General features: G+C 39.2%; 1 protein-coding gene and 1 long non-coding RNA gene across 3 annotated transcripts; one reads left to right on the top strand and one right to left on the bottom strand.

Moving 5' to 3' along the window:
* Positions 1-15,765: 15,765 nt before the first annotated feature.
* LOC137048799 (uncharacterized) lies at positions 15,766-17,293 on the bottom strand. The gene is made up of 2 exons (XR_010899518.1): positions 16,386-17,293; positions 15,766-16,232 (listed from the first exon to the last, which is right to left on the bottom strand). It is a non-coding gene; the product is annotated as an uncharacterized lncRNA (long non-coding RNA).
* Positions 17,294-18,888: 1,595 nt separating this feature from the next.
* On the top strand, positions 18,889-22,408 carry si:dkeyp-38g8.5 (uncharacterized protein LOC568385 homolog). Of its 2 annotated transcripts, XM_067427996.1 has the most exons (5): positions 18,889-19,211; positions 20,000-20,157; positions 20,329-20,422; positions 20,555-20,642; positions 20,862-22,408. In XM_067427996.1, the coding sequence occupies exons 2-5, from the start codon at positions 20,025-20,027 to the stop codon at positions 21,582-21,584; spliced, it is 1,038 nt and encodes a 345-aa protein (XP_067284097.1). In that variant the 5' UTR covers positions 18,889-19,211; positions 20,000-20,024; the 3' UTR covers positions 21,585-22,408. The 2 variants fall into 2 exon arrangements, with proteins under 2 accessions (XP_067284097.1, XP_067284098.1); XM_067427997.1 differs by lacking the exon at positions 18,889-19,211 and having other exon boundaries at positions 19,928-20,157.
* Positions 22,409-22,444: the final 36 nt, after the last annotated feature.

Here is a 22,444-nt window from a genome sequence, read left to right as displayed (position 1 = left end):
ATTCCCATTGACTTCAATGCAGTATTACGGTTTAAAATGCTAATGCTATAATTTAAGAATGCACTAGTGTATCGTTACAAAACTCGGTATGTGTCTTCCGCTCTATGTCCCGAAGATATTCAAAAAGTTTCGGGGCAGCGCCACCTTGTGGTCAAAAGTTGTAATAAAATGTACAAAAATGCTAATAACTTTTGATTAAATTAGCCTATTGTAATGAGACTGGTCATAATACATTCATTGGCTCATGCCGAGAAGATAGATACCAATTGTGCCATATTTTGCAAACCTATCTGTGCTCCATCTTGTTATTTGTTAAAAATCTACTTTTTCAAACTCATCCTAGACCGTTTGTCCGATTTTCACCAAAATTGATCCGTATCGTCTTCAGACCATGCTGACAAATACTTATGGATTTCGGATTGATAGACAAAACAGTTTTCATATACCACTGCAACAGAGTTGAGCCATGATGCAAAAATTACTCTTGAGGCTGTATCTCTGCAATGCTTTGACATATTGACACCAAACTTTGCATGTGTCATTGTCATCTCAATCTGACTAAACCACATCAGTTTCGTAACAGTGACACCTATTGGTCGAAAGTGATAAACCATTAAACCATTATTATTGACTGTATTTAAAATTTGACTGCTATTTTGCCTAAAATCAACTTAATAGGTCCTTAATGGCTCATTGTTGCAGTTGGCTTGAGACTTCCAGCCATGCTGGCATGTCTTGTCTTCTTCTTTGCGCTTGGCCCCGATAATGGCTGCTTGCAGCTATATTTATTATTCTGCTTCTTCTTCTTCTTCTTTTTCTTTTTCTTCCGCCATAGGAGTCTCTGGCAGCCCATAGAACCGTATGGTAAAAAGTTGTGAAATTTGGCACACTCATAGAGGCCAGTCTGAGCTGTCACTATAGCAAATTTGGTGCCTCTAACTCAATCCCTCTAGCGCCACCACCTGTCCAAAGTTTCACTCATATTTATGCTTATAACTTTTGACCCCTAAGGGCTAGAAACAAAATTCTTTTTTCATCGGATTCCTTGGCTCAAGCCGATTCGATTTCACCCTATGATGTCATTTTCCGGTATGCAAATTTTCCCGCCATTTTGAATTTTCTGAAAAACCTACTTTTTCGAACTCCTCCTAGGCCCTTGCTCCGATTTTCACGAAAATTGAAACAGATCATCTTCAGAGCATGTTGACAAAAAGTTATGGAATTCAAGTTGATTCGTCCAATCGTTTTCAATAAACGCACAAACAAATTTTACGTGGAGGTTGCAAAAACACACTAAAGGCTATATCTCCGCAACGCTTTATCGTATTCAAACCAAACTTGGTACATGTCATCACAAGCATGACTTGAAGCAACATGCAGCGTTTCGGCGCAGCGCCACCTACCTGTCCGGAGATATGAAAAATGCCTATTTTGGCTTATAACTTCGGAACCGTTTATCCAAAAATCATAAAATTGGTCTCATTAGATTCAGGGCGTCATGCCGAGTCGACTGATATCCAATTTTACCATGTCGGCCATTTTGGATGTCGGCCATTTTGAATTATGTGCAAAAATGCTGTATTTTATGAACGCATGAACAGATTGTTATGAAACTTGGTATGGGTCATCACCACGATGCCCTGAAGTAGCCTGAGAAGTTTCGAAACAGCGCCACCTAGTGGAGAATTTTTTTTTTCAAACGCTTATAACTTTGGGTGTGGTTGACATATTTTGATGGGAGTGTGTTTTTTGGTCTCCTGAATCCTTGCCGACTCCAACGATACCAGACTTGCCAGGTTTCGGCATATGGTTTGCGCAGAGTTGTAATTTAGTGCTTAAAAAACATTTGCTGATATCTTCGAAACCGCTAGTCCGATCGAGACGAAACCAGCCTCAGAAGTTCGGAAACATAGGTCGATAGCTATACGCTAATGCCCAAATCTCAAAATATTGATAGTAAGGGGTAGTAAAATCCAATCAAAGTCAGGTGTCAGTCATTTTTTACGTGTTTTTTCATATAAATGTCTATAACTCCAAAACAAAATGAAATATTTTCACCAAACTTGACACACATATGTATGGGCTCACTACGAGGACACATAAAAAAATTGGTGGGATTGTGCCTCTTGGTGGCGCTATAATAAAACAAAACATGAAATTCCCATTGACTTCAATGCAGTATTACGGTTTAAAATGCTAATGCTATAATTTAAGAATGCACTAGTGTATCATTACAAAACTCGGTATGTGTCTTCCGCTCTATGTCCCGAAGATATTCAAAAAGTTTCGGGGCAGCGCCACCTTGTGGTCAAAAGTTGTAATAAAATGTACAAAAATGCTAATAACTTTTGATTAAATTAGCCTATTGTAATGAGACTGGTCATAATACATTCATTGGCTCATGCCGAGAAGATAGATACCAATTTTGCCATATTTTGCAAACATATCTGTGCTCCATCTTGTTATTTGTTAAAAATCTACTTTTTCAAACTCATCCTAGACCGTTTGTCCGATTTTCACCAAAATTGATCCGTATCGTCTTCAGACCATGCTGACAAATAGTTATGGATTTCGGATTGATAGACAAAACAGTTTTCATATACCACTGCAACAGTGTTGAGCCATGATGCAAAAATTACTCTTGAGGCTGTATCTCTGCAATGCTTTGACATATTGACACCAAACTTTGCATGTGTCATTGTCATCTCAATCTGACTAAACCACATCAGTTTCGTAACAGTGACACCTATTGGTCGAAAGTGATAAACCATTAAACCATTATTATTGACTGTATTTAAAATTTGACTGCTATTTTGCCTAAAATCAACTTAATAGGTCCTTAATGGCTCATTGTTGCAGTTGGCTTGAGACTTCCAGCCATGCTGGCATGTCTTGTCTTCTTCTTTGCGCTTGGCCCCGATAATGGCTGCTTGCAGCTATATTTAGGGGCCAAGCACCGAAGGTGCGGAGGCACCTATTGAAATCGTTAGTGTTCCTATTATTATTCTGCTTCTTCTTCTTCTTTTTCCGCCATAGGAGTCTCTGGCAGCCCATAGAACCGTATGGTAAAAAGTTGTGAAATTTGGCACACTCATAGAGGCCAGTCTGAGCTGTCACTATAGCAAATTTGGTGCCTCTAACTCAATCCCTCTAGCGCCACCACCTGTCCAAAGTTTCACTCATATTTATGCTTATAACTTTTGACCCCTAAGGGCTAGAAACAAAATTCTTTTTTCATCGGATTCCTTGGCTCAAGCCGATTCGATTTCACCCTATGATGTCATTTTCCGGTATGCAAATTTTCCCGCCATTTTGAATTTTCTGAAAAACCTACTTTTTCGAACTCCTCCTAGGCCGTTGCTCCGATTTTCACGAAAATTGAAACAGATCATCTTCAGAGCATGTTGACAAAAAGTTATGGAATTCAAGTTGATTCGTCCAATCGTTTTCAATAAACGCACAAACAAATTTTACGTGGAGGTTGCAAAAACACACTAAAGGCTATATCTCCGCAACGCTTTATCGTATTCAAACCAACCTTGGTACATGTCATCACAAGCATGACTTGAAGCAACATGCAGCGTTTCGGCGCAGCGCCACCTACCTGTCCGGAGATACGAAAAATGCCTATTTTGGCTTATAACTTCTGAACCGTTTATCCAAAAATCATAAAATTGGTCTCATTAGATTCAGGGCGTCATGCCGAGTCGACTGATATCCAATTTTACCATGTCGGCCATTTTGGATGTCGGCCATTTTGAATTATGTGCAAAAATGCTGTATTTTATGAACGCATGAACAGATTGTTATGAAACTTGGTATGGGTCATCACCACGATGCCCTGAAGTAGCCTGAGAAGTTTCGAAACAGCGCCACCTAGTGGAGAATTTTTTTTTTCAAACGCTTATAACTTTGGGTGTGGTTGACATATTTTGATGGGAGTGTGTTTTTTGGTCTCCTGAATCCTTGCCGACTCCAACGATACCAGACTTGCCAGGTTTCGGCATATGGTTTGCGCAGAGTTGTAATTTAGTGCTTAAAAAACATTTGCTGATATCTTCGAAACCGCTAGTCCGATCGAGACGAAACCAGCCTCAGAAGTTCGGAAACATAGGTCGATAGCTATACGCTAATGCCCAAATCTCAAAATATTGATAGTAAGGGGTAGTAAAATCCAATCAAAGTCAGGTGTCAGTCCTTTTTTACGTGTTTTTTCATATAAATGTCTATAACTCCAAAACAAAATGAGATATTTTCACCAAACTTGACACACATATGTATGGGCTCACTATGAGGACACATAAAAAAATTGGTGGGATTGTGCCTCTTGGTGGCGCTATAATAAAACAAAACATGAAATTCCCATTGACTTCAATGCAGTATTATGGTTTAAAATGCTAATGCTATAATTTAAGAATGCATTAGCGTATCGTTACAAAACTCGGTATGTGTCTTCCGCTCCATGTCCTGAAGATACTCAAAAAGTTTCGGGGTAGCGCCACCTTGTGGTCAAAAGTTGTAATAAAATGTACAAAAATGCTAATAACTTTTGATTAAATTAACCCATTGTAATGAAACTGGTCATAATACAGTCAATGGCTCATGCCGAGAACATGGATACCAATTGTGCCATATTTTGCAAACCTATCTGTCCTCCGTCTTGTTATTTGTTAAAAACCTACTTTTTCAAACTCATCCTAGACCGTTTGTCCGATTTTCACCAAAATTGATCCGTATCGTCTTCAGACCATGCTGACAAATACTTATGGATTTCGGATTGATAGACAAAACAGTTTTCATATACCACTGCAACAGAGTTGAGCCATGATGCAAAAATTACTCTTGAGGCTGTATCTTTGCAATGCTTTGACATATTGACACCAAACTTTGCATGTGTCATTGTCATCTCAATCTGACTAAACCACATCAGTTTCGTAACAGTGACACCTATTGGTCGAAAGTGATAAACCATTAAACTATTATTATTGACTGTATTTAAAATTTGACTGCTATTTTGCCTAAAATCAACTTAATAGGTCCTTAATGGCTCATTGTTGCAGTTGGCTTGAGACTTCCAGCCATGCTGGCATGTCTTGTCTTCTTCTTTGCGCTTGGCCCCGATAATGGCTGCTTGCAGCTATATTTAGGGGCCAAGCACCGAAGGTGCGGAGGCACCTATTGAAATCGTTAGTGTTCCTATTATTATTCTGCTTCTTCTTCTTCTTTTTCCGCCATAGGAGTCTCTGGCAGCCCATAGAACCGTATGGTAAAAAGTTGTGAAATTTGGCACACTCATAGAGGCCAGTCTGAGCTGTCACTATAGCAAATTTGGTGCCTCTAACTCAATCCCTCTAGCGCCACCACCTGTCCAAAGTTTCACTCATATTTATGCTTATAACTTTTGACCCCTAAGGGCTAGAAACAAAATTCTTTTTTCATCGGATTCCTTGGCTCAAGCCGATTCGATTTCACCCTATGATGTCATTTTCCGGTATGCAAATTTTCCCGCCATTTTGAATTTTCTGAAAAACCTACTTTTTCGAACTCCTCCTAGGCCGTTGCTCCGATTTTCACGAAAATTGAAACAGATCATCTTCAGAGCATGTTGACAAAAAGTTATGGAATTCAAGTTGATTCGTCCAATCGTTTTCAATAAACGCACAAACAAATTTTACGTGGAGGTTGCAAAAACACACTAAAGGCTATATCTCCGCAACGCTTTATCGTATTCAAACCAACCTTGGTACATGTCATCACAAGCATGACTTAAAGCAACATGCAGCGTTTCGGCGCAGCGCCACCTACCTGTCCGGAGATGCGAAAAATGCCTATTTTGGCTTATAACTTCTGAACCGTTTATCCAAAAATCATAAAATTGGTCTCATTAGATTCAGGGCGTCATGCCGAGTCGACTGATATCCAATTTTACCATGTCGGCCATTTTGGATGTCGGCCATTTTGAATTATGTGCAAAAATGCTGTATTTTATGAACGCATGAACAGATTGTTATGAAACTTGGTATGGGTCATCACCACGATGCCCTGAAGTAGCCTGAGAAGTTTCGAAACAGCGCCACCTAGTGGAGAATTTTTTTTTTCAAACGCTTATAACTTTGGGTGTGGTTGACATATTTTGATGGGAGTGTGTTTTTTGGTCTCCTGAATCCTTGCCGACTCCAACGATACCAGACTTGCCAGGTTTCGGCATATGGTTTGCGCAGAGTTGTAATTTAGTGCTTAAAAAACATTTGCTGATATCTTCGAAACCGCTAGTCCGATCGAGACGAAACCAGCCTCAGAAGTTCGGAAACATAGGTCGATAGCTATACGCTAATGCCCAAATCTCAAAATATTGATAGTAAGGGGTAGTAAAATCCAATCAAAGTCAGGTGTCAGTCCTTTTTTACGTGTTTTTTCATATAAATGTCTATAACTCCAAAACAAAATGAGATATTTTCACCAAACTTGACACACATATGTATGGGCTCACTATGAGGACACATAAAAAAATTGGTGGGATTGTGCCTCTTGGTGGCGCTATAATAAAACAAAACATGAAATTCCCATTGACTTCAATGCAGTATTATGGTTTAAAATGCTAATGCTATAATTTAAGAATGCATTAGCGTATCGTTACAAAACTCGGTATGTGTCTTCCGCTCCATGTCCTGAAGATACTCAAAAAGTTTCGGGGTAGCGCCACCTTGTGGTCAAAAGTTGTAATAAAATGTACAGAAATGCGAATAACTTTTGATTAAATTAACCCATTGTAATGAAACTGGTCATAATACAGTCAATGGCTCATGCCGAGAACATGGATACCAATTGTGCCATATTTTGCAAACCTATCTGTCCTCCGTCTTGTTATTTGTTAAAAACCTACTTTTTCAAACTCATCCTAGACCGTTTGTCCGATTTTCACCAAAATTGATCCGTATCGTCTTCAGACCATGCTGACAAATAGTTATGGATTTCGGATTGATAGACAAAACAGTTTTCATATACCACTGCAACAGAGTTGAGCCATGATGCAAAAATTACTCTTGAGGCTGTATCTCTGCAATGCTTTGACATATTGACACCAAACTTTGCATGTGTCATTGTCATCTCAATCTGACTAAACCACATCAGTTTCGTAACAGTGACACCTATTGGTCGAAAGTGATAAACCATTAAACCATTATTATTGACTGTATTTAAAATTTGACTGCTATTTTGCCTAAAATCAACTTAATAGGTCCTTAATGGCTCATTGTTGCAGTTGGCTTGAGACTTCCAGCCATGCTGGCATGTCTTGTCTTCTTCTTTGCGCTTGGCCCCGATAATGGCTGCTTGCAGCTATATTTATTATTCTGCTTCTTCTTCTTCTTCTTCTTTTTCTTCCGCCATAGGAGTCTCTGGCAGCCCATAGAACCGTATGGTAAAAAGTTGTGAAATTTGGCACACTCATAGAGGCCAGTCTGAGCTGTCACTATAGCAAATTTGGTGCCTCTAACTCAATCCCTCTAGCGCCACCACCTGTCCAAAGTTTCACTCATATTTATGCTTATAACTTTTGACCCCTAAGGGCTAGAAACAAAATTCTTTTTTCATCGGATTCCTTGGCTCAAGCCGATTCGATTTCACCCTATGATGTCATTTTCCGGTATGCAAATTTTCCCGCCATTTTGAATTTTCTGAAAAACCTACTTTTTCGAACTCCTCCTAGGCCGTTGCTCCGATTTTCACGAAAATTGAAACAGATCATCTTCAGAGCATGTTGACAAAAAGTTATGGAATTCAAGTTGATTCGTCCAATCGTTTTCAATAAACGCACAAACAAATTTTACGTGGAGGTTGCAAAAACACACTAAAGGCTATATCTCCACAACGCTTTATCGTATTCAAACCAAACTTGGTACATGTCATCACAAGCATGACCTGAAGCAACATGCAGCGTTTCGGCGCAGCGCCACCTACTGGTCCGGAGATACGAAAAATGCATATTTTGGCTTATAACTTCTGAACCGTTTATCCAAAAATCATAAAATTGGTCTCATTAGATTCAGGGCGTCATGCTGAGTCGACTGATATCCAATTTTACCATGTCGGCCATTTTGGATGTCGGCCATTTTGAATTATGTGCAAAAATGCTGTATTTTATGAACGCATGAACGGATTGTTACGAAACTTGGTATGGGTCATCACCACGATGCCCTGAAGTAGCCTGAGAAGTTTCGAAACAGCGCCACCTAGTGGAGAATTTTTTTTTCAAACGCTTATAACTTTGGGTGTGGTTGACATATTTTGATGGGAGTGTGTTTTTTGGTCTCCTGAATCCTTGCCGACTCCAACGATACCAGACTTGCCAGGTTTCGGCATATGGTTTGCGCAGAGTTGTAATTTAGTGCTTAAAAAACATTTGCTGATATCTTCGAAACCGCTAGTCCGATCGAGACGAAACCAGCCTCAGAAGTTCGGAAACATAGGTCGATAGCTATACGCTAATGCCCAAATGTCAAAATATTGATAGTAAGGGGTAGTAAAATCCAATCAAAGTCAGGTGTCAGTCCTTTTTTACGTGTTTTTTCATATAAATGTCTATAAGTCCAAAACAAAATGAGATATTTTCACCAAACTTGACACACATATGTATGGGCTCACTACGAGGACACATAAAAAAATTGGTGGGATTGTGCCTCTTGGTGGCGCTATAATAAAACAAAACATGAAATTCCCATTGACTTCAATGCAGTATTATGGTTTAAAATGCTAATGCTATAATTTACGAATGCATTAGCGTATCGTTACAAAACTCGGTATGTGTCTTCCGCTCCATGTCCTGAAGATACTCAAAAAGTTTCGGGGTAGCGCCACCTTGTGGTCAAAAGTTGTAATAAAATGTACAGAAATGCGAATAACTTTTGATTAAATTAACCCATTGTAATGAAACTGGTCATAATACAGTCAATGGCTCATGCCGAGAAGATAGATACCAATTTTGCCATATTTTGCAAACATATCTGTGCTCCATCTTGTTATTTGTTAAAAATCTACTTTTTCAAACTCATCCTAGACCGTTTGTCCGATTTTCACCAAAATTGATCCGTATCGTCTTCAGACCATGCTGACAAATACTTATGGATTTCGGATTGATAGACAAAACAGTTTTCATATACCACTGCAACAGAGTTGAGCCATGATGCAAAAATTACTCTTGAGGCTGTATCTCTGCAATGCTTTGACATATTGACACCAAACTTTGCATGTGTCATTGTCATCTCAATCTGACTAAACCACATCAGTTTCGTAACAGTGACACCTATTGGTCGAAAGTGATAAACCATTAAACCATTATTATTGACTGTATTTAAAATTTGACTGCTATTTTGCCTAAAATCAACTTAATAGGTCCTTAATGGCTCATTGTTGCAGTTGGCTTGAGACTTCCAGCCATGCTGGCATGTCTTGTCTTCTTCTTTGCGCTTGGCCCCGATAATGGCTGCTTGCAGCTATATTTATTATTCTGCTTCTTCTTCTTCTTCTTTTTCCGCCATAGGAGTCTCTGGCAGCCCATAGAACCGTATGGTAAAAAGTTGTGAAATTTGGCACACTCATAGAGGCCAGTCTGAGCTGTCACTATAGCAAATTTGGTGCCTCTAACTCAATCCCTCTAGCGCCACCACCTGTCCAAAGTTTCACTCATATTTATGCTTATAACTTTTGACCCCTAAGGGCTAGAAACAAAATTCTTTTTTCATCGGATTCCTTGGCTCAAGCCGATTCGATTTCACCCTATGATGTCATTTTCCGGTATGCAAATTTTCCCGCCATTTTGAATTTTCTGAAAAACCTACTTTTTCGAACTCCTCCTAGGCCGTTGCTCCGATTTTCACGAAAATTGAAACAGATCATCTTCAGAGCATGTTGACAAAAAGTTATGGAATTCAAGTTGATTCGTCCAATCGTTTTCAATAAACGCACAAACAAATTTTACGTGGAGGTTGCAAAAACACACTAAAGGCTATATCTCCGCAACGCTTTATCGTATTCAAACCAACCTTGGTACATGTCATCACAAGCATGACTTGAAGCAACATGCAGCGTTTCGGCGCAGCGCCACCTACCTGTCCGGAGATACGAAAAATGCCTATTTTGGCTTATAACTTCTGAACCGTTTATCCAAAAATCATAAAATTGGTCTCATTAGATTCAGGGCGTCATGCCGAGTCGACTGATATCCAATTTTACCATGTCGGCCATTTTGGATGTCGGCCATTTTGAATTATGTGCAAAAATGCTGTATTTTATGAACGCATGAACGGATTGTTACGAAACTTGGTATGGGTCATCACCACGATGCCCTGAAGTAGCCTGAGAAGTTTCGAAACAGCGCCACCTAGTGGATAATTCTTATTTTTCAAACGCTTATAACTTTTGGTGTGAGTGAAAAATTTTGATGGGAGTAGCTTTTTTGGGCTCCTGAATCCTTGCCGAGTCCAACGATACAAGACATGCCCAGTTTCGGCATATGGTTTGCGCAGCGTTGTAATTTAGCGCTTAAAAAACATTTGCTGATATCTTCAAAACCGCTAGTCCGATCGAGACGAAACCAGCCTCAGAAGTTCGGAAACATAGGTCGATAGCTATACGCTAATGCCCAAATGTCAAAATATTGATAGTAAGGGGTAGTAAAATCCAATCAAAGTCAGGTGTCAGTCATTTTTTACGTGTTTTTTCATATAAATGTCTATAACTCCAAAACAAAATGAAATATTTTCACCAAACTTGACACACATATGTATGGGCTCACTACGAGGACACATAAAAAAATTGGTGGGATTGTGCCTCTTGGTGGCGCTATAATAAAACAAAACATGAAATTCCCATTGACTTCAATGCAGTATTACGGTTTAAAATGCTAATGCTATAATTTAAGAATGCACTAGTGTATCATTACAAAACTCGGTATGTGTCTTCCGCTCTATGTCCCGAAGATATTCAAAAAGTTTCGGGGCAGCGCCACCTTGTGGTCAAAAGTTGTAATAAAATGTACAAAAATGCTAACAACTTTTGATTAAATTAGCCTATTGTAATGAGACTGGTCATAATACATTCATTGGCTCATGCCGAGAAGATAGATACCAATTTTGCCATATTTTGCAAACATATCTGTGCTCCATCTTGTTATTTGTTAAAAATCTACTTTTTCAAACTCATCCTAGACCGTTTGTCCGATTTTCACCAAAATTGATCCGTATCGTCTTCAGACCATGCTGACAAATAGTTATGGATTTCGGATTGATAGACAAAACAGTTTTCATATACCACTGCAACAGAGTTGAGCCATGATGCAAAAATTACTCTTGAGGCTGTATCTCTGCAATGCTTTGACATATTGACACCAAACTTTGCATGTGTCATTGTCATCTCAATCTGACTAAACCACATCAGTTTCGTAACAGTGACACCTATTGGTCGAAAGTGATAAACCATTAAACCATTATTATTGACTGTATTTAAAATTTGACTGCTATTTTGCCTAAAATCAACTTAATAGGTCCTTAATGGCTCATTGTTGCAGTTGGCTTGAGACTTCCAGCCATGCTGGCATGTCTTGTCTTCTTCTTTGCGCTTGGCCCCGATAATGGCTGCTTGCAGCTATATTTATTATTCTGCTTCTTCTTCTTCTTCTTCTTCTTCTTCTTCTTCTTCTTCTTCCGCCATAGGAGTCTCTGGCAGCCCATAGAACCGTATGGTAAAAAGTTGTGAAATTTGGCACACTCATAGAGGCCAGTCTGAGCTGTCACTATAGCAAATTTGGTGCCTCTAACTCAATCCCTCTAGCGCCACCACCTGTCCAAAGTTTCACTCATATTTATGCTTATAACTTTTGACCCCTAAGGGCTAGAAACAAAATTCTTTTTTCATCGGATTCCTTGGCTCAAGCCGATTCGATTTCACCCTATGATGTCATTTTCCGGTATGCAAATTTTCCCGCCATTTTGAATTTTCTGAAAAACCTACTTTTTCGAACTCCTCCTAGGCCGTTGCTCCGATTTTCACGAAAATTGAAACAGATCATCTTCAGAGCATGTTGACAAAAAGTTATGGAATTCAAGTTGATTCGTCCAATCGTTTTCAATAAACGCACAAACAAATTTTACGTGGAGGTTGCAAAAACACACTAAAGGCTATATCTCCGCAACGCTTTATCGTATTCAAACCAACCTTGGTACATGTCATCACAAGCATGACTTGAAGCAACATGCAGCGTTTCGGCGCAGCGCCACCTACCTGTCCGGAGATACGAAAAATGCCTATTTTGGCTTATAACTTCTGAACCGTTTATCCAAAAATCATAAAATTGGTCTCATTAGATTCAGGGCGTCATGCCGAGTCGACTGATATCCAATTTTACCATGTCGGCCATTTTGGATGTCGGCCATTTTGAATTATGTGCAAAAATGCTGTATTTTATGAACGCATGAACAGATTGTTATGAAACTTGGTATGGGTCATCACCACGATGCCCTGAAGTAGCCTGAGAAGTTTCGAAACAGCGCCACCTAGTGGAGAATTTTTTTTTTCAAACGCTTATAACTTTGGGTGTGGTTGACATATTTTGATGGGAGTGTGTTTTTTGGTCTCCTGAATCCTTGCCGACTCCAACGATACCAGACTTGCCAGGTTTCGGCATATGGTTTGCGCAGAGTTGTAATTTAGTGCTTAAAAAACATTTGCTGATATCTTCGAAACCGCTAGTCCGATCGAGACGAAACCAGCCTCAGAAGTTCGGAAACATAGGTCGATAGCTATACGCTAATGCCCAAATCTCAAAATATTGATAGTAAGGGGTAGTAAAATCCAATCAAAGTCAGGTGTCAGTCCTTTTTTACGTGTTTTTTCATATAAATGTCTATAACTCCAAAACAAAATGAGATATTTTCACCAAACTTGACACACATATGTATGGGCTCACTATGAGGACACATAAAAAAATTGGTGGGATTGTGCCTCTTGGTGGCGCTATAATAAAACAAAACATGAAATTCCCATTGACTTCAATGCAGTATTATGGTTTAAAATGCTAATGCTATAATTTAAGAATGCATTAGCGTATCGTTACAAAACTCGGTATGTGTCTTCCGCTCCATGTCCTGAAGATACTCAAAAAGTTTCGGGGTAGCGCCACCTTGTGGTCAAAAGTTGTAATAAAATGTACAGAAATGCAAATAACTTTTGATTAAATTAACCCATTGTAATGAAACTGGTCATAATACAGTCAATGGCTCATGCCGAGAACATGGATACCAATTGTGCCATATTTTGCAAACCTATCTGTCCTCCGTCTTGTTATTTGTTAAAAACCTACTTTTTCAAACTCATCCTAGACCGTTTGTCCGATTTTCACCAAAATTGATCCGTATCGTCTTCAGACCATGCTGACAAATAGTTATGGATTTCGGATTGATAGACAAAACAGTTTTCATATACCACTGCAACAGAGTTGAGCCATGATGCAAAAATTACTCTTGAGGCTGTATCTCTGCAATGCTTTGACATATTGACACCAAACTTTGCATGTGTCATTGTCATCTCAATCTGACTAAACCACATCAGTTTCGTAACAGTGACACCTATTGGTCGAAAGTGATAAACCATTAAACCATTATTATTGACTGTATTTAAAATTTGACTGCTATTTTGCCTAAAATCAACTTAATAGGTCCTTAATGGCTCATTGTTGCAGTTGGCTTGAGACTTCCAGCCATGCTGGCATGTCTTGTCTTCTTCTTTGCGCTTGGCCCCGATAATGGCTGCTTGTCTATACTTATTTTCAGTAAAGGTGAATAAAGACTGAGTGAATGTTCAGAAATATGTTTTGAACTATAGCTGTTTTTTTATTATTTAAAAAATCCATTATTTAATTGTATATTAACAAAATATTTTAGTTTGTCTTGGATTTTTTTTTTAAATGAATAATATATCAGATAACATTTTAAGATATAAATTGTCCATGTTACAATACATCCTCAAGTTACAATGAACCACCTATGGGGCATGCCACATTTCGCTTCCATTCTTTGGGGTAAATCAAGAAGAAAAAAAGTATACACTGTATTAAACAAAACCCAATTGTACTAAATGTGTGAAATTAATGGGCAAAAATACTCTGAACCACATGGTTACACAAACTGAGAAAGTCAAAAAACCTTAGGCTGTGCCCGCTCTCCCCTATATGGCATATTAATCTAACTTAAATATTAGCAAACCCTGCACAATAAGTCACTACAGGCACCACTTAATTTTACAGTCCTTGTTACATACAGTAATGACAGAAAATGACATACAACTGATCCTAAACCAAAACCATATACTACCCTAACCCTATATTAATCCCTAAATATTATGCAGTAGTTAAATATATAAATTGCAATAACAAAACGTAAAAAAAAAAAAAAAGCATAGACGGTGAAACTTCCTGTATGTATTCCAAACCTGTATGAATTTAAATTTCTTAAAGGGTTAGTTCACCCAAAAATTAAATTGATGTGATTAATGACTCACCCTAATGTCATTCCACACCTGCATTCATATTTGGATAACTGTTTAAGTTCATTTATATTCAGTCCCAGAGCATATGCAAGTGTATGCACACTATACTGTCCATGTCCAGAAAGGCAATAAAAATATAATCAAAGTAGTCCATGTGATATCAGTTAATTATAAGCTTTTGAAGCATAGAAAATACCTTTTGGTCCAAAAATAACAAAACAAAAAACCTTTATTCAGCATTGTCTTTTCTGCGTTTGTTATCCTCAAATAAAGATTCAAACGGTCATGAATCAGCAGACTGATCAATGATTCCAATCGCCAATGTCACATAATTTCAGCAGTTTGGCACACGATCTGAATCATTAATCGATTCACTGATTCATAACTGAATCCTTATTTGAGGACTAAACACAAACAAGGAAAAGACAATGCTGAATAAAGTTGTATCTTTTGTTATTTTTGGGCCAAAATGTATTTGATGCTTCAAGAGATTCTGATTAATTAACTGATGTCACATATGGACTACTTTGATGGTGTTTATTCCCTTTCTGGACAGTATCATGTGCATACACTTGGATACGCACTCAGGACTAAATATAAAATATCTTACACTGTTCCGAAGATGAACGGAGGTCCTTTAAGATTACTTTTGAACTAAGAAATGTATAGGCCTACCAGTTTGGAACATCTTGAGACTGGTAAATGACAATTTTCAGATGAATGGTCCCTTTAAAATACATGGTCTAGATTTAGCCCAGTACACAAACTGGCATTTTTGAACATGCATCTAGTCTCCCCTAAATATCCAGTTTATTCAGCAGCAGTCCTGAAACTTCATAGGCCTAATTGCACAAGACATTTAAAAAAAAAAAAAAAAAGAAAAGACCCCACACATGCCAAATATTAACCATCATAACGTACAATTTCAAAACAATCATTGTTTCCAGCAATACAATGCACTTAAAAAAAAAAGTGGCTGGGGAAACAAAATAGTCACTTTACATGTTCAAAACATGTCAGTAGCTTTATAAAAAAAAAAAAAAAAAAAAAAAAAAGGTTCTACGTGCATTTTGGGTCCATGAACACTTGGTCAAAGGCCTTTGGCAGGGAGTTTGCTATACAGACAACAATGTTTAAACATGTGAATGCAGTCTTCATACATTATTCCTGTCCAATATATTTGAATGAAGCTCATAGCATACAATAAAAAAAGAAACGAAGTCAACATGGAAGTCATAGGTGTGTTTTTAATAATTAATACAATCAATATTTACATAAGTTCACAAAACACGATCATATCACACGAGATGTAGATCTGAGTGCACTTGCGTAATCTCACATTCAAACGTTTACCAGTTACCCAGCAGTGAAGACCAGGCAGCCATGAGGCTTTGTCCTAAGGATCTGGGTGGGTTGCACAGGCAGCTGAGATCCGTCGAGGAGGATCAGCAACCTGTAAAAGTCTCTCAAAACACATGCATCCGTTGGCAGAACAATGCATGCACATTTGTTCAGAAATTACATTGCGACATCAGGTTACTGCAACGCTCCTACACCGCGTACATTATGGGTGGAGCGGGTTTACCTGCTGGCCACGTGGTGGTGGCCGTGCTGGAGGCGGGGCGTGGCGTACACGTCATCACGCAGCGGTGACGCTGAGCATTCCGCCTCCCTGAGTTGGAGTCTGCGCAATGCTGTGAGACAAGGAGAGCCGACAAATGAAACCAAATTCAACTCGTAACATGTAACTCAAAGAATTCTGTTGAACGCCTTGGCTTCAATAAAACATTGTTCGATATTACCACACATTTATATAGGGCTAACAAAACCATTGGCATTTCACGCACATATTACTGTCTATGGTTTCACAGCGGCCCGGTCGTCTCGTTCCGACGAAATCAAGTCAGGATTGATCTCGGTCCGACGAAATCAAGTCAGGTTTCGGAAACACGTCAGATTTCATTCCTGAAGAACACGTTCTCGAAGTCTCGCTGCTGAAAGTCCAAAGATCTGTCGTAATCAGAGTCTGAAAATGAGAAAACGCTCTCATCAAAAGCCACATGACTCTGCAATGAGAAATCATGGCTTGCATCACATGTCTCCAATGGAACATCAAATCGTTCAGCGTACACCAAGTCCATTAAATACTGTGTCGTGTTATTTGGCGCCATGGCAACTGCTGGTACGCAACTTTGATTCCTCGTAGCTGTAACGTTACTGCCGACACGGTCCAGATACAACTGTGGTCTTTTCGTTGACCAGGCGCGGACCCGTCGTCTCCTTTCGTTGATTTTTGCACGCAAAAATGTCTTCCTCTTGGATTTTGACCATTTCTTCTTGTGAACAGGCGCGGTCTCAGTCTCCTTCTGGTAGTTCGCTTTCATTGTCATAACTTCAGGACACATTACCAAACAAACAAACAAATGTCTTCGATTACGCAAATGTGATTGACGCAAAAATCACCAAGTGATTGAAATGTAACAGTAAAACTGAACCAAAATAAAAGATTCCAAGTCCAAAAAACGACGCAATGTTCAAATAGTGCTGACTCTTCAACGGTCAGAAAAAACGAATGACAAACGTGGCCAAGGAACGTGTGACTTAAGTACTTAAGGAACTTGCGGAAGTGACGTTTTTTGTTTTTAACGAATCAGCGTTCATCTCGTCTTATTCGGCGGCGATGAGCTACTGTCTATGGTGATGAGACCAGTAGATATGTAAACACTGCCCCACTAGGAACTTTTAAGCAAAACATTGCAATCAATCAATTTGAATGCAATCATTCAAAACAGAATTTAACAACAATATAATTATAAACAGTAGACAAATAACCAGTAAAACCCGATAAAAAGACATTTAAAAGACATAACGTTGCACTTATGTATTAAAACAAATATATTTGTTGGAAAATACTTGTCAAGAGTTTAAGTCCAAATAAGACATCATTAAACACGAAAGAAGCACGTACAAACAAACAAACAAAAAGCAGCTACATGAACACAATCCCCCTAAAATGCGAGGGACAGACTCATCTTCGACTCCACAAAAAGAAGCATAGGGGATAAAACATTGTAACATATTCAAACATGAAGAAAATAACACCTCAGGAACTTTGTAAACACATACACAAACAAAACACGCAGGCCTATACAAAACATCCAATACGAGCACGTTAATTTTGTAACATCGTGGCCTTGTTTTCCTCCCTTTTCCACTACTGCGTTTTCAAACGCAATTTGCGTTTATAGACCTTTGTTCTGTGTTAATCATTTACATAGTTATGCGGTCTGAGGAACGTAATTCCAATGTGCTCGTGTTCTGCAACAGTCAGTAGCTGTAAAAACAAAAAACATATATTTATGTAAACTCCAACTAAAGCTGTCAACAAAATAGCATGGCCGCTTTCGAAGCACTGCTTCATGGAGCTTCGAAATATTTTCGAATCAGTGGTACGGAGCGCTTATTTATAACTGGCCAAGTAATTTAAAAAAAATGCATGGTGAAAGACAACTCTAAAAACATTGCAAAACATTTATTTTTTCCCAACCAAACGCAGTTTATTTTAATTCGCTTTGTTGACCACACCAAAATGTCGGCGGTCCCAGACATAGACAGTAAAAGAAATGGACGGAGCGTTCCCATTGACGTCTACGGCGAAAGAATGAAGTCAACCTAGGGGCACTCACTTCCTGATGGCTGAGCGAACTGCGCAGGCTCAGACTGAGCTTGACGACGTAGATGTGACGTGAGCCTCCTGTCTGACAGCTGTGAGTCTTCTAGTAGATGTGGAAAGCGAAAGCTGAATCACGTTGTTTAAATATTTTCTCCCGTTGCTTTTGGCTCACTATGGGCTTCTCCCCATTCTTCCCCCTTGACTTTATCAGACTAGTCTCCAGGACATGTCTCCACGTCCCCCTGATTGTCTCATAGACAGTAAAAGATTGCCTGCGAGCGTCTCCTCAGGTCTATACGGTAATTTCTCAACTGTGCGACAGGGTCGCGTTGGTTATGACGCAATCGTTAGCCTATTTTTACAAAAACAGCTGCTGCGGGGCGATAGTGTAAGATACAAGGTAATGGAGCCTTTTATACATTGTCATGTTTCTTTAGAAATAAACAATGGACAAATGGAGTCTTTAAACGTCTCAGATGTAAAGTTATTCACTGTCAAAGTGACTCAAAAATGAATGGGAGTCAATGGGATGCTAACAGCAGGTGATGGCTTGGTTAGCAATGGCCGCCCCTAGGGGTGGAGCGCTTTCCGAGCGCTAGATTACCCCCTTGGTCCCAGACCGCGATAGGCGCGACATCTCTCTCGCTGCTTGATCTTGCCTGTTGAAGCTCTCTGCTGCCACCTGCTGCATTGGAGAGGCTTACGAAAAACAAGATGAATATATTTGTGAAATACGTCTTTACTTCCATCAATATTTTCTTCGGGAAGTTTCTGAGGGGTTTCCTTTGGCCATAAACACAAAAACTATTCCTTTTCAAGTCAAGTGACTTCTCAGGATTGCCCATGGGATATGCATATCGAAAGGGCGTATATTTGCATTAATGCACCGCCATTTACAATAGGCCTACATACAGCATCGCTAGCAGTTTTAGTTCAACAGTTTCGGGACGCGTGTTTGTTTGTAAATGTGACAATGTAAAAAGACAGCACATCGGGTCCAGTGAGTATCGAGCTTATGCGCTTTTCTAATTTTACATTAGGCATATGAGACATTAATGGGAAAATGTGCAACATCACGCTGCTCGAGGAGAGGCGGGTTTTAGACCACGACAGCTGACAACGGGATGCTTTTTGCATTCACAATGATATAATTCATTAATAAATACAAGGGCCAATAGCCTATTATCGCACTCGAGCATAGGCAGCAGAACTCCAAGGTGTTTCTCAGCTGAAAAAGTCATGTCATTAGCGAACACATTTTCTGAATAAAATTTCCTGAACCCCCCAATGTCCCTAAACGTACCCTAAATAGCTTAAGATTTACAATCATATTTTAGGCGGTAGTTTTCTTCCTTCACGAATGTGGATTTGGCCTCATATGTCGACCATCACATAATTGTATACTGCGAAACTACGGTTTTACGAAAAATACTATTTTGAATGTCATTTAATTGTTTGTAAAGAAAGAACATCCTGAAAGGTAGTTCGATAAACCCTTTCGTTAAAAGGTAGGCTATTTATTTCTGCAATGCAATTAATATAGTAGCTGTATAGTGTGCGATTTATATTGTACATCTGTACTAAAATGTATAGGTTTTCATCATCAATTCCACAGTTTTAATTTAATGTAAATAGGCTACTATTTTTGTCCTGTTCTAGGCGATCTCACTTTTCCTGACTTTTTACATTGTAATGTCGCAGCATTCCAATAGGTGGCGGTATGTAGACACGGACCGCCATGAATTAACAGCAGAAGGAGTAAACGTAACCCTCCATTTTCTCTTCAAGTGCCCTTCGCTTGTGCACTAGCGCCATGAGTAGCGCACTTGATGACTCAAAGACAACAGACGCAAGTATGGACCACGAACTTTACACTGTACAGAGTCCCTCCGAGGACATTAAGGACATTAAGGATGGCCCAGATCATGCAGAATTCATTTATAAGAGTGAGTAGCGATTCGTTTTATGCGTTTAAAGTCCCATTGCATTTAATTAACTGTCCAATTTTAGCAGTTTAGCATTTAGCTGGCCACGTAAATTGGATGCATGTAAAATACAAATCACGTGTCTTACCCATATTAATATCTGCATGTGTCTTAATGTGTATGTGCATCAAGTGTCAAATGAAGAATTTGTTAGATTCGTGAAGTTGCGTGTGACCAACGACTCACTTTTCACTGGAAAGAGAAATTCTTCAACTTTGGCTTATAGGTAAAACGATAAACACCAAACACACATGCATATCCATTCAAGTATTTGCATCAATGAATAAGTATACACTTGGTGTTTATATCAGCAGCAATCATCAGTTTATTAAATCTACATTTGTAATCTGTGCTATAGGGCCATCTTGAAAGAACTGGGTCTCCAAAGGGAAATTTCTGCCAGCCAGGCAAGGAGGAAATGGGAAAACCTAAAGATGAAATATAAGGTATGCTAATGCCATACACCTGAATTAAAGTTACACACAAAATGAACTAAACAACATTTCGATAAATAGAAACATCAGAACATTGATGTTTATATTAATTTTACGTTCAGTAATTATTTACACACATAAATAATAATCACACACTACACCATTAAGCCACATGATCTTGCCCTCTATACGCGCATTAACAGTTTGTGATGTGTACCTTGTGTGTATCAGGAAATGAAGAATCCCCCACCCGGCGTCTCGGTGAATCCCACTAACTGGCCGTGGTTTTCCCTCATGGATGACGCCATGGAGGGTAGACTCACGGGAAGCGAAGTCACCCTAGACACTTCTTCTGTGGGCGATGACAGCGAGTATCGGCCGAACAACACCACGCGCAGGAGGAGCAAGAGGGCGCGTGAGCCGAACAGAAGCGAGATCGAGCTGTTTGTCGAAGAGGATGACATGATGTCTGAAGAAATGGGACGAGACCGGTCAGATCTGGACAGAGACAGGGATGAGATGGAGCACGAGAGGGCCATCCTAGAGAGCGACAAAGCCGCTATTGAATACGAGAGGATGGTCCTGGAGCGGGAGAAGATGGTTTTAGACAGAGAAAGAGCAGGAGTGGAGCGAGAACTTGCGGCATTGGACAGAGACAGGGCCTCGCTAGAGAGAGAAAAAGCCGCTGTGGAGAGAGATAGAGCCTCTGTGGAGTACATCCGAGCTCAGCTGGAAAAGGAAAGAGCGATTCTTGACAGAGAAAGGGCAAAGCTTGAACGAGAGCGTGCCGTCCTAGAGCAGCATCGTGGGATGGAAAAGGGGGAGCAGCCGGCTAATCTGAACGACAACTCTGAAGGAACTGATACTTCTATTCCCTTAGTGATGGAACCGGCCTCCCTAGAGAGGAGGCAGAAATTCCTCAACCTGTTTGAAAAGCTCATTGAGAACTTCTAAAACAGAACTAGCAGTTTTAAAAGGGACCCATTATGTATATGTCATTATTTTTTTACACCTTCTGTTTGAAGTAAAACCATTTACTGTTGCCGGAAATGGATTGTTCTGTGTTACAGTGATTGCTTTTGTAATGTTAGTAGCTATTGTTTAAAAGAGCACTTTGAAGCGCTAAGTCTTGGTTTTATGCCTTTGAAGACATTACAAGCTAACAATGAAAACGTTGAGCCACCTCTGTTTTGGAGAGGTCATCAGAAAACTTTATTCAGATGTGATTATTTCCATACAAAACACACAATGCTGAGCTAATATTTACCCTCCATTTCCCCCAATCATTCTCAACCCCCCGCCCCCACCCCAGCCAATACAACAGTTTTCATTTTGAAGGCCACTGGTCATAACAACAGCTTGAGATGTGATATACCAAAATATTGCAGTTCTTGTAAAATAATAATAAAAAGAAATCAGCTTATATATATTTATATTACAGTACAGACTTTACAACAAATTCATTGATAGAATGCTTTTATTGCATTAGTCAAATTTACCTTTCAAGAAGTTCAGTGAGCGCCAGCTTCAATTAGTTTACGCTAATTATGATAAACATTTGTTAAATTCTATATGAATATTAACAATATTTCATTTACAAAACAAACATATTTAAACAATTTGGGCTGGCTATTGCAGCTAGCCCCAAACAGGCAACCAGTACAGCACACAAAATGAAGGGTTTTGTCATGTTCAGAATTGCATTTGTAAATTAATGACATCTTGTTTTCCGGATAGGTTCATCAGTATTTGATAAATAAAAAAAACTTTCAGAGTTATGCATGGTTCTCTGTTTCTCAAAAACAGATTGATTA

The sequence above is a fragment of the Pseudorasbora parva genome, chromosome 20, assembly GCF_024679245.1.
Source record: "Pseudorasbora parva isolate DD20220531a chromosome 20, ASM2467924v1, whole genome shotgun sequence".
Taxonomy (NCBI): Eukaryota; Metazoa; Chordata; class Actinopteri; order Cypriniformes; family Gobionidae; genus Pseudorasbora; species Pseudorasbora parva.
Note: the sequence above shows the minus strand (reverse complement) of the source record. Positions and strands in the feature narration are given on the sequence as shown.

Bases quoted from the DNA above. Each gene is read 5' to 3' on its own strand.
- si:dkeyp-38g8.5 (XM_067427996.1), top strand. From the start codon at position 20,025: ATGAGTAGCGCACTTGATGACTCAAAGACAACAGACGCAAGTATGGAC. The intron at 20,158-20,328 runs GTGAGTAGCGAT...ATGTGCATCAAG, and splicing joins TGCAGAATTCATTTATAAGA to TGTCAAATGAAGAATTTGTT. The intron at 20,423-20,554 runs GTAAAACGATAA...TCTGTGCTATAG, and splicing joins TCTTCAACTTTGGCTTATAG to GGCCATCTTGAAAGAACTGG.